The 13261-nt window shown below is 37.4% G+C and overlaps 1 protein-coding gene across 6 annotated transcripts in view; it reads left to right on the top strand.

The window, feature by feature from the left end:
- Positions 1-13261, top strand: part of tcf12 (transcription factor 12) — a 79127-nt gene that overhangs the window by 25678 nt on the left and 40188 nt on the right. For all 6 annotated transcript variants that reach the window (XM_061743728.1, XM_061743736.1, XM_061743719.1 and 3 more), the window contains one exon: positions 10758-10819. In XM_061743728.1, the coding sequence (XP_061599712.1) occupies positions 10758-10819 (62 nt within the window). The remainder of the gene's footprint in view (positions 1-10757; positions 10820-13261) is intronic.

The following is a 13261-nucleotide window of genomic DNA, read 5'->3' as shown; positions in this document are numbered from 1 at the left end:
AGGAAGCAGCTGCAAGGCTCAGAACACCACAGATTGTACACAAACATATATTTATTATCAATTAAATTGTGTCTTCATTTAACTTCTTTGAATTCTTTCATTGCATTTTTCTGTTTTACAGGAGAATACCTGTTTTGCATACTCAATTCACAAGGCCAAGGACAGAAAGCTTAGTTTGTTATGTGTTTGCATATAGCAGCACAAGAGTTAAATGATGTCTTCAAAAGAACTTTTGAGCTGAATAGTAGTTTTGGGTTCGTGAAAAGTTTTCACGAACCCAAAATTCAGCTGCTGAGACCCATTGTGCTTGTGTCCTTGTACATCCCATTTATATCTCTCTTTTCCCCTTTGTCTCTTCCTTCCCCTCCACCTTGTTCTCTCTTTCTCTCACCTCTTTTGTCCTCCAGCTGATGACATTAAGAATGTTGGAAGTAGTTTTAATACAAGTTCAGTGATAAAATGGAAAGGGTTTATTTAAATAAATACTGTTATCCGAACAATTTAAGTTTACTGACATTAGTACTCGACAGCAGATTAAATATTAAATAAAATTTAAACAGCTAGTCCTTTTTGCAGAACATCAATATTATTGTACAAAGAGATTCGCCATTCCAGTGTGTATGTGATTCACTGTGACATTGGATAGTTTAGCTATTTATTTCTAACATGATCTCTTTGCACATAATTCTTTTTGAAATTAAAACTCCATTGCAGCGTTGTTGACTTGAGCACCTCTGGACTTTACAGATGTGTTCTTCAGGTCCTTAAAGCTAAGATGAATGGACGTCTCAAGCAAAAATAATATTACAAACCATTGACAATATTTGAATAGACTAGAATAGATTTCAACATCAGAAAACCATTACCCATTCCTTTATTCAGGAGTTTTTGATTTTGTTTTTGATTTTTTAAGGGCCGCTGTAGGAGAATCTTCACATCAGGTTAGCCACATATGGGTGACACTTTCATTCTTAGGTCACTCCTTTATTTTTTTCATAACATAACAGAGTAACTCTACCAGTATAATTGTAGAAACAAATTAACATCTGATACCTTCACATCAATATCTCCAACATACCAAGTCAGATTTTGGCTAAACTTGGTCACAGTTGACTCTCCGTAAGCAACTTGCTTGTCAACATATCCAAGATTTCAGTGTCCTCAAAAGACTGGTTGATATTTGTTAGTTAACTTTCTAGCATAAGACTCATCTAACTTCCACCTCCTTTTTACTTTCTACTACCTTTTTACTTACTATCTTCTTGCCACCGTTACAACTGCTTGCCCAGGCATCCTGCATTCATGCTGGCAAGCAAAATACCAGATAATATCACACTCCCCTCTTTCTGGACTATAGTGGATTGTGATCGGATAGTGAAATGCAAACATTTGTTCCACCTTTACTTCCACTTGACACTACCTGACGCTACCTACACTGGCATTTCCCCGAGAGTGTAAAGTGTGGGAGAGAGAAGCACATCTCTGCGAGACTGTTCTTCCATGCCAGGGATACGGGGGTGGGAAGGTACATTTTTGTTAACTTACAAACCGACTACTTTAAACGGTTGCTGCACTTATTGCTCTGCCATGCCATCCCCACAGAGACTGCATCAAAAGACCCCGCGCCTCCTGGCTGTTTTGGTGTTTTATTTAGTGCAGGCTTGTGTTCTTAAGCTGAAGACTTCTTAGGGTTTTCAAGGGGTTTTTGTTTAAGAAAATATGCCTAACGTGCCGTGAGCTGGTTCAGCATTCCTAACCCATGTGTATATCTTTCCTTGTCATTCACTCCTCTTCAGTTTCCCTGTTGTTTAGCTATTCAACAGTTGTTTGGCATCTAATACTTAACATCAACTCATCCTTTGATGTTGCACACCAGCTTGATTGTAAGAGTCAACAGAGGCGCATTTCTTCAGCCTGTTAAACATGCGCTCAGAACCTGACAGGGTCCATGGTAGTGAGCTCACACGTGAATGTAAGATGCAGGAGAGCATGTCAGTGTCCCTGCTAAAGCAGCATCTATTACAGTGTTGGTGCTCACACGTTGGGAGAGGTTATTAGGGAGCTCATCGCCTTTCTCCTCTGAGAGAATGGAAGTGTGATTATGAAGTCATCAGCTATGAGCCAGCAAAGCTACGGAGAAGCGCCCCTCCTCATGGGTCCTCAGGGTGCCATTGATTGGTGACCATGTGTTTGTGCCTGATAGACTGTGAAATGGTGTGTTGTTGCACGGCTGTGTCACACCTGCGTCCCACCGAAGTGATTGATTAGTTTGGTCATGTGGAATGTTCCCATCTGGTCCACAGTAATGCATTTTTTTCCCCCCTCATTTGTGAATAACAAGCGCTGGCAGGAGAATAGTTGGGCTTGGAAGAAGGCAAAGGCCAAGCAAATACATTTTCCCTTGCCACCTCCTCTTCTTTCCTTTTTACTGAGTTAGAGAAAAATTCAAATAGACCGAGCCACGGCACCTGATTATCCTGGGAGAGGATAAACACAATCAGGAAATCCACTTCTCCACTCTCACGGAGAGATGGATTTTAGGAGAAAATAAACTGTTTACCTTGTGTGAAGGGCAGCCGCTCCACATTTTGAAAATCATATTTTAAGGCTAAGGAACATTAATTAGAATCCTGGTTGTTTATGATTCCGCAGATTAACTCACCTTGTTTTGATTAGTAACCTCTTCTGCATTTCTTACACCATTTAAAAACAATGGAGATTTTTTTTAAGTCCCTGAGCCTAATGTGCTATTTATTTCTTATTCCCATTTTCTTCCCAGTCTTATTTCTCTTAATCTTGGTTCCTTGCCTTTAATTGATCTATTCATTCCACCTAATGGCTAATTACACATCGGGCTGCCTAAGCAGATCCATTTATCATCCTAGTACGTAATAATCAGTGACATTTCAACAAAGAAAAAATAAATATGCAAATAAGATCTCATTAACATTTGCTCTTGCTGTTTTGAATAATGTCTCTGCTGACAAGGCTGTATGCAGAAATTGATGTTGAGTTCAGGACACAGGAGACATGTTTCCATGGCATTTTGTGGCTCTATCATGTTCCTCCTTCCTACTGTTGTTCCTAATGCTGTGCTCCAGACGTTCTTCCGTCACCCAGAGAGGAAGCTGGCCCCCCTTCCTTATTTCCTCAACCATGGTGACCAAACCTCCAACCCAGACAGCTTTTATCTGGTGGAAGCATCAAACAGCTTTGACAGAATAGATGTATATAAAATCTTAAAAAAAGGAAGCTTGTATAAAGGTGTGATGAGAAAGCGAGTGAGTGTACGTCTGATGTGTGCCTTTGCTGTGAAGTTATAATCTTTCACCTTTATAGAATGAATGCTTGGCTGTCAGTGATCAGACTGGAACATAAACTTAAACACCAACAACAAATACATGTCTGCACAAAAGAATGAAAAATCAACCAGATTAGTTGAAGCAAACTAACTTAGATTAGTTTCTACATAAATACTTCCTCATCCTGTATAATGTTTGTTTTCATGGGAAAAAAAATGCACTTGCTCTCTGGATGGAAAAAGAGGTCCTTGGAACGCATCTGAGAGCAAGTGAAGCACACTCACTAATTGCCTGTTTTTGTGGCAAGGGGTTTTCAATGGATCCCTGGAGATGCTTAGGTCACTGCCACTCACATCATCAAAATAAAGAGCTCAACAACATAGTGGTACACTGTGCAGTCCTGTGATCAATAAAAATGGGTGATATGGGTGCCAGCATGCCTTTTCTTTGAGGAGGTTTTCAGCACAAGTGTTATTTATTAACCACACCATAAGCATACAGGTGAATCTAGACTGAACTGCATATTTTTTTAAAGGTTTTTTTTTGTGGCTTTAGTGGCCTTTATTGAGAAAGTAAGTAGACAGGAAACGGGTAGGGGGGGGCATTGCAGTATAGAGCGACAGGCCAAGACTCAAACTTGCGCTGCCCGCACGAGGACTATAGCCTCTACCCAGGGCCCCAAACATTTTAATCTTTTTAACAACAGTAATATTTATTAATAATTTCTCTTAAATTCATTTAATTTTTTGATTTAATGTTTTGACTTATTTTTATGTACATATTTTTATATTGAACAAAGTAGAAGACTGACTGAAGGCCTTAATACAGTAAAATGTTTTACAATAATGAAATGATCATTTATTGAACATCAACTAATGTAAAATGACAGTATTTCCATCCTTATCTTTCAAGAAAGGACAATAAAAAGCATCTAAGCATCAAATGTTTGCCAGGAGGGTAATCAGACATGCAATCTGATGTCATTTTATACTTTATGTTCTATATTTCACAGAATACACTTTGTACTTTATGAATGCAATTCATGAAGCAAGCTGGGTAGAAACAAGCCGGTCTTGATAAAAGGCACATGGCTTGCAGCCTGGAGAGCACAAAAACAGCGAAAGATCAAAAGCATGAGGCAGGAAGTTGTTTGATTCGGCTAAATAAAAAGTGGAACTCCATATGTAATAATCCAAAGTTCTATTTTTGATTTTAGTGCAACAAGGCAGAGACAAGCCAAAATAGAGGCAACGTTTAACAGCTGCTTGACTATTTATGCCACACTGATATCTTTACCTGTACCATTGTAAGCTTGCATTTGAGTCCACACTGGAGGGGTCTCACCAAAGTACGTCAAAATCCTTGCATAGCAGAACAGTTGACATGATAGCTAACATGTGCAATGCCTTTCTGATAGATATTCACAGTCAGATGCTCCCTGTTCAGCCTGACCAAGCCTGTGCAAACCAAACACAGTGCAGTATTTGAATCCAACAAACTGATACATACAGTATGTAAGTGAGAAAAACCCTGGCCTCTGACTGCTTGTAAAAGTTCATAGTTAAAAGTAAATTAACTAAGAGAAAAGTTTTGAAAGATTATATTATACAAACTTGTTAATTTCATGACAGTTTGTTGCCGACTTATAAAACATTACACAAATGACCACCACAGACCATCATGTTCTGATGAAGATAGACTCCCGCCTGCAGTGACATGCTTTCAATTATAGTCACACTTTCACACCTTTGACTGAAACGCTAATTATCAGCTTCACACAGCATTTTTCATCAGAATTGATTAAATATATTTAAGTACATTGATATGGATGATGATTGCAATTAAGCCACTTGTGTTGTTGTGTTTTATTTTATTTTTTTTAATCTCCTATTAATATTTTAGGGCTAGCATTGATTTTTTTTCTCCCCCTAGCAATGGCACATTTAGATTTATTAATAGCCTTGTGCCAAAAAAAGAAAACACATGCTTAGTCATTCATAGAGCGAAAGAAAAGGACTTACTCAAGACATAATAATAATTGTATTAGTGCTGGTCTTGTAGTGAGACTGTAATCACACAGCTCCGAGCTGTGGAAAGAAAAAAATGCTGATAACAATCCTCCGCAAAAACCAAAAATGACAAATTTTGCTATTATTTGTTTCTTCTCTCTAATAATGAACTCTTTAGTAAGTAGAGTAGAGTTTTTAATTTATTGGAAACTTATTTAAATACAGTGACCTATTTTCTTCACAGTGAGATACAGTATTCATGCGTCAGGCAGGAGATTGTGTCACTGTGTGATATTTTATTCAGCTAATTTGGGCTCCTGGCTTTGGAACTGGCCAACCCAGCAGTATGCATCACTTGATATATCACTTTGTTCTACTTTGCTTCAGCGTCATAAATATGAATTCACCTGAAATTTCCATGTAGGGTTCTGTGAATCTTTTCACACCAGGGTTTGATGCACACACGACATGACAAGGGCTGAGCCTAGTAAAAGTAACCACTTTTTTAATTTAAGATCAATCTGATGTGTTTGGGGAAGATTACTAAGTCTTCAGTTTTTATTTAAAAAAAATTGCTTTATATATATATTTTTTTCTCATTTCACTTCACCAACTTAGACTATTGTGTTCTGATCCATCACATAAAATTCACATTAAAAAAACATTGAACAAAACAAAACAAGAAACAAAATACGCAAAAAGCAAAGAGGGGTGAATACTTTTGCAAGGCACTGTATATACATATACATATATCAGAATCAGAATCAGAATCATCTTTATTGGCCAGGTTCGAACATTGTCCAACAAGGAATTTGACTTCAATTAAATATCTGAGGTATACTGGCTGCCTGTCCATCAGAAGATAGACTTTAAAGTTCTGATGCTGCTTTACAAAGCTCTGAATGGTCTAAAAACCAAAATACATCAGTGACATCCTGACCCAGTAACCTTCCAGACCCCCTCAGGTCATCTGGATCCATTTTTTTATCAGCTCCCAGAGTCAGAACCAGACATGTAGAAGCTCCCTTTAGCATCTATGCTCCACATTCGGAACAATCTCCCAGAAAGCCTCAGATCAGCTAAAACACTCAAATTATTTAAATCCAGTTTAAAAACACACCTGTTCTCAGCTGCATTTGAATGACGTTTCCAAATCTGCCCTGATACTTTTAAGCTTGAGTTGCAAAACTTGATTACATTTTAACTACTGTCTCTATCTTACCTTGAATGATTCTTTTTTCCCTTTCTGATGATGTTGTTGAATTATGCTTTACAAGTAAACTTGCGTTGCCTTGCCTTACTGTCTATATGTTTCTAAATGTATTTGCATAACCCCAGGCATACTTGCTTTTTGGCTTTGTCTTTACTTGTTTTTTGTAAATTGTCCTCAGATCGATATTAATTATGTTGCCCACCAAATGTTGGGCACGTCTCTTCATATGAATTAAAACCTGTATTTGAGCTGTTGCCACAATTCATAAACCTCACAATGTTCAGCTCATCACATAATGGACATCAATGAGCACTCTTCATTGAAGAATAAATAATGACAATTACTGGAACAGATAATTTTCCTTTGGGGATTAATAAAGTATTAATGAATTGAATTGGATTAAACTGAATTGAATTGCCATCACACGCTGAAGCCTCAGCCCATATTGTTTTTGTGATAGAGATGTGCAAGACCTTTCTTTAATACACTGTCAGGGATCTAACCTGGATGTAAAGTGAAACAATGCATTATAAGCATAATCTTCCTGCAGCTGAAAGTGTTATTAATCTGTGGTTGTCAAGACAGTGACTTTGTTCAAAGCAGGACTGACATCTCGGCTTTTTTCAATATAATACTCAGTTGGTTACAGGGCATACATTAACCAAAGCGATCCAGATGGACTGAAGGGCTGAACATCTTTAAAAATAAATCTGGCCACAGCTCTGTGACAGGTTGGTGCCGGACCTCGCCAATCTGTGCGATGATTTCAAGACCAAAAAAAAAAAAAAAAAAAAAACAACCAGCATTTGAGTTAACAAGTGCAGACTTGGTTTAGTAATGTTCATGAGTGTCATCTTGATGTAACAGTAACATTTTTACATGTGTAACGTCAGCAGTGCAGGAACGAGATGGACGCTGTGCTCTGGATCTAGCTACTTTGCTAAAACAGTTCATCCATTTTGCTGCATTTGGTGGATTTAGCCCTCACTCTCAAAACCTTGAATCGAGGCAATTGGGCTTCCTTTTCTTCTGTTCTTAAAGATGAAAGGTTTCACCTTTCATCAGTAAAGCCTCTTCAGTTCGTTCATTTAGTTTTTTCCATTTCCATAACAAGCACAGCATGTAAACACACTCGTAGGATAAACATACACGACTGATAGCAGCAGCTTTGTCATCATTATTAGTGGACATTGACTATGAATCTATAAGCATTCTTAGATTGGATCCTGCTAATATCGCTGGATGTTGAACGCGTGTTTAACGTGCGTTAGTAATGTAAACACAAGGTGTGTTATTTGTCACCTGAAAGTGAGTAAAGGGGACGGAAGGCGAGTCCGGAGACGTAATCCACGAAACAAAACGTAACCTGTGTGGGCCTGTAGAATGGCGTATTATCCCTACATCGGCAAGATTTATCTAAATTTTCAAAACAAGGATGGATGAACAGCGGGATGAACGTTTTTTGGCCGGGTTTTGCTTCTTGCAAAGCCCCGATTCATTTTTGTGGCCAATATAGACGCTACCTGTGAAGTCCTGCTGCTGCTGTCACTCTCATCAGCTGTTTCCTTATTTTATATAATAAAAATAATAATAAATGAATAAAAACTTCCCGAGCACAATGGTACTTTGGTTTTTTGGATCAGTCCCAGTTTAGCTACTCCAAACTTATCCCAAACATGCATTGATCACCAGCAAATGTGAAAAACTACAACAGATTATTTTTTTTCTCTCTGATCTGGAACATTCACGTGTGTTAACACAATGACTGGGAGGGAAGAAATCAACACTAGCAGTGTTTCTATTAAAGTTTTGGCACAAGACGTAAGAGGTGTAATATTAGTCATTAGATAGTCATGTTAAGCTAATAATTTATGTTTTTTTTATTTCTCTCTTGAAATGTCTTTCTAAGAATAGTGTTAACTGATATCCTCTTTAATTTGGGCAGGTAAATTCTGCTTCTGCAACCACCATAATCATTTTTTACTCTAAAAGGTTTAGACATCTGTGAGAAATTGTTGCAAGCAAGCCCCTTCTACTCTATGAGCTGGCTATACCTGAAGAATTTCTGGATGGTCACTGAAGTGGAGTGGTGAATTTCAGAACGTGAAAGTGTGAAAGTGTGAAAACCCTTTTTTGTTATTGCAAACATGACATGTGCATTTTCATTTTGCAATTCTAGTTTGCACAGTTTCAAGGGAATGGGAAACAACTGATGACAAGTGATAGATAGTCACATTTGTAGACAACCAAATATAATATATCAGCACAAACACCTACTGTAATTTCAACTGCCAAGCACAGTGGTGAAAAGGTTATAATTTGGGCTTGTATTGCAGCAACTGGATTAGAGGTGAGAATCAAAAACTGGTTCCACATCAGAACTGGTTGAAGTTTCTGAACCTGTGTCTCTAGACTTATTTCCATCATCGATACTGGCCGGAGCTGAAACTGTACATATATGTAGTTTTTAGGTAATCATGACTGTATGTATACTGTGTTTTCAGAAGTACATCTATCTATGTGATCTGAAGTGCAGCTGTGGGCATCAATTATTTACATCATAACCAGTGTCTGTGACAAAACACATGCTTTCAATGAATATTTAACCCTTCTACTTGAGCAGACCTGTTTCTCTGGAGACATTGATGGAATTAAAATGAATTTCACTAAACCATCTTTACATATTAGACGGAAAATGAAGAAATTAAAATTCTCGCCAGAGGAAATGTTTCATCCTCTTGCCATGATAGTGAACGTTGGTGGTAACCGACAACTTAATCCGATTTCTTTTTACAAGAGGGATGGCTCTGAACAGTATCACGTTATTGTTATAGGAGAAGCGGCTTTGCCAGTTAAACCATCTTTCCTGATTTCCTCAGCTTCGTTCGTCTCCAGAGGCATTCTGCACAGATGCGGAACAACTGTCTCCTGCAGGAGTGCTCAGATAAGCACAAGTGAATTCTCTTAGATGTGCCTCTGTTCACCTGCGTGTGCGAAAGCAGCGTTCAGATCAGCCGCTGTGTAACAAAAGATCCAGGCTATGCAGGTTTGAAACGCACAAAAAAAATATTAAGCTCGTCCCCAGAGTAAACAGAATTTAGTTCCAACACTTGCGTCTGTGCTTGTAACATTTGGAAGTCTGACAAAAATAATGTATGGCGCTATTAAAGTTATTCATCATTCTTTCAGAAGGCTCTCATTTGTTAGTTTGTTCCTGCTGTGGTGTAAAACTGCTGAGCTTGGACACTATGATTCATGTGTGTTTTGTTCTTGACATTTTTATTTCTCCCCTGATGACTGCTTTGGATTTTGTACATAAGACGTGACACTGATAGAAGGACAGTTGTGCTTTATTTTGATTGATTAGATGAAAACATACTTTGCATATTGTTTTTATTACATTTATTGTGAGTGCATTAGAAGAGGACCTGGGGCTGCTGTTTTTATTTAATGTGAGGAAGGAAACCTTAGCTCACTTAAGTTTACTCTGATTTTATTTGGTAAATGTAGGCCACCCAGTCTGTCAATTATTTAGTTTTTGTCGCCAATAAGTAGAAGTTATTACCTAATACAGAGTAGATGAAGGTGGAACCTCTGTCTACACTCACCCTTATGTTTATTGAAATGCATCTCACAACAACTTCTGTGAATAAATATATTTTCCTGATTTCATGTTCTCAGTGAACTACAATGTATATAAATAATTGTTCATCATTTACAGTACTTTAAAATTGAACATCATTAGGTCTATATAATGACAACATAGAAATGTTCTAGTGTCCTCGCAGATCCCTCCGTTTAAATCTTTCACTTTTTCTCACTGTGCTATTGTGGGATTTTATACTGGCAGCACCAAAGCAACGAATACATTGATCGAGTTAGTGTAAAATCACTTTTTTTAAACTAGGATCATGGGGACAAAAAGCTACTTTAGAGACTTAACTGATTCGGTGTAACTGTTTAACAGCACAAAACTGAACTAGACAGATAGGTCTGTACGTCAAACATCATTTTATTGTGCTTTTGTTGTGGTTTGATGAACCAAACTGGCTAAATTACATGAAACCCTTGTTAGGAAGTTGAAGATGAAATTACAGGAAGGAATTTGCAAACAATAAACCACTCTATAAACTAAAACAAATGGGATATGGTCACATTTAGGCCTAGGTTTTATGTGTAGCCAACTGTCATGAAGTCTAAAAGTAATTAATTGTCAATTTTTTGTCATTGTAGGTAAATCGGAAAGGTCTTCGTTTCTTGGCTTTGGGAGAGGTCCTGGAGCAACTGGTTGTCAGGTGAGTGTCTTATCAGTTTGAAATATTGTTGTGCCTGTAAATTCATTCAAAAATTGTTTGGTGAAACCTCGGTACAAAACAGTGAGCAGTTAAAATACCATCAGGTGGGAAATAGAAGCATGGAAAAGAATTCCTAAGAATTTCTCAAACCTTGTCCCAGCAATCACTGACTGCTTTCAACTGCTGCCCGGTATGCTGAAAGTCAATATATTTAAAATACTATAAGAAGATAGCAGTTAACTATTTCCCGGCTTTATTAAGAAATTAAAATTAACAAGTGGCGGTCAAGCTGAGGTGTGGAAGAAAACAAAAAAAAAGAGAAAATCAAAACCCTTGTTTGCAAAGATCTGCAGAAATATTTATAAAGATGAGTGAGTTGTGGTGCATTGTTCTGCTTTCCAGTGCTAAATAAGTATGAGCTTTACTGAAAAAGCCTTAAGAGAAACACTTTATGCATTCCCTCCACCAGATTAACTTCAGAGGCTTACAAATGAAGATCTAAACAAAACTGGTGCATTTTGAAAACATGTCTGTGGACCTTTTGGCTGCAATAAGTAAATTTACTGTTTGGAGAGGAATAAATGCAGAATATAATGGAAACAGCACCTTTGTAACAATTAAGTATGGGAGGCGCTTCATCATGGTTTTTAGTTTTTATTTTCCCAGCGAAACAGAAAAGGGAACATCTCACATTGAAGAAGGAATGGATTCAATTGAATAACAGCAAATACTAAAATTAATTCCTTTAATACTTACTTGTTTGTAATGTAATTATTAAAATATAATAAAATTATCAGGAATGTGTGCCCAAACATTTACATTTTAGCCTAGGGGTGGGGGGATGGGGGGGTGTAGTATTTGTATTCATTTTCAATTATTTTTTTATTGGTGTAATTAAGGAACTTCATCTTTCCAAATTAAACCTATGGTCCAAATAGATGTACAGGAACCATCATATAGGATAAAGACTGTCCTCAACTTAATTTATATTTGAAGTGTTTTGTCTGACTGTTCTGTGTAAAGAGGAATTTGAATAATGATGGCATGCATTACTTTTCTTTTTTCAATGTATTTATTTTTGAATACATGAGGCAAATAAGTTCATTAATTACTTTTTTTTTCCTTGGGAAGGAGACTTCGGATGCTGATACTGTATTGTATATATGACTCACTGTCATTCCTTTCTCATCATGATTGGGTCTATCTGTGTGTTCTCAGATTGGAACAATAATGAATTACTGAGTTTGACTATTATGTTTAAAAACGGCAGCAGATATTCCTGCAGTAGGGCTAGAGATTCCATGTAATATGAAAATGAATGCCTCCATACTAGGGGCTGCTTTTGTTGAGGAAACAGGACCCTGGATCTTGATGTATGTCCTGATTCCCACAGTGGAATTGAAAGGGGTTGAGGAAAGGACAGCCCAAAGACCCTTGTTCCTAGAAATGGTTGTCACTTTCCAAATGCAACCAAAATGCAGGGCATTTGCGCATCAGGTGTCCATACCTAGAGGGTATTCATTCTGAACCTGAGTGGTTTGCAAAAGAGTTTGTTTTTTTAAAGGTTTCTTCTAGTCTTGATTTCTGATTTAATTCTTGTTATTAAATTGAGCCAAAAATGGTTTTGGATTATGTTAAGCAGAAATACCTGCTGTTGCATTTAGTTGAAGACCAAAAACAAGAATATGAAAGAAAATAACTGGAAGAACCAAATTATATTAATGACCTTATGATCTCCTTGGAACATCATAGGTAGCCATAAGGCTGCTGTAAATCATGACCAACAGAGGTCTCAACACACCATGTGATTTCTGATGCAAAGACAAGAGTTTGTTGTGTTTTTGATTTAGACCTTCTCTTTTATTGCTACCTGTCAATGCTCAGAAACACTTCACAGGAGCTGATTCCTGTATCTTTCTATTATAGGGGGCAGGAGCTCTCAGCAAATAATTGCAAATTACATTTTATTTATTTGCAACTATTTGCACTGTTTTGAATTTGTGAAAGTAGAAACTCTAATACTAAAAAGGTGATTCCTATGTTAATCCTCAACTTGCAAAGCAGAATACATCACAGCACATGTAGAGGGTTTTCAAGCCAGCTACTACACATAGCTCTGACTCTGAGTAGTACTAACTCACATGATCCTTTGACCCCTACAGCCGATTACTCTAATAAGACCAAGCCCATAATTGGCCACTTAACCCAATTCGTTAGGGGTTGTGGGGGTCAAATAGATATTGCTGATAGGATGACATGGCAAGCAATCAAAGACTGCGGCGTTGAGTAAAATTTGCACTGCATGTATTTATCATTATGTTATGTTGTGCTGAAAAAAGTGTTGGCATTCACTGGTATTTACATATTGTTTTCTATTATTTTCTATTATTATGGTCTTAACAATTTATACTTCCCACAATTTCAATGATGCCTTATTAAGCT

Source organism: Cololabis saira, chromosome 2 (assembly GCF_033807715.1).
Source record: "Cololabis saira isolate AMF1-May2022 chromosome 2, fColSai1.1, whole genome shotgun sequence".
Lineage (NCBI taxonomy): Eukaryota > Metazoa > Chordata > Actinopteri > Beloniformes > Belonidae > Cololabis > Cololabis saira.
Note: the sequence above shows the minus strand (reverse complement) of the source record. Positions and strands in the feature narration are given on the sequence as shown.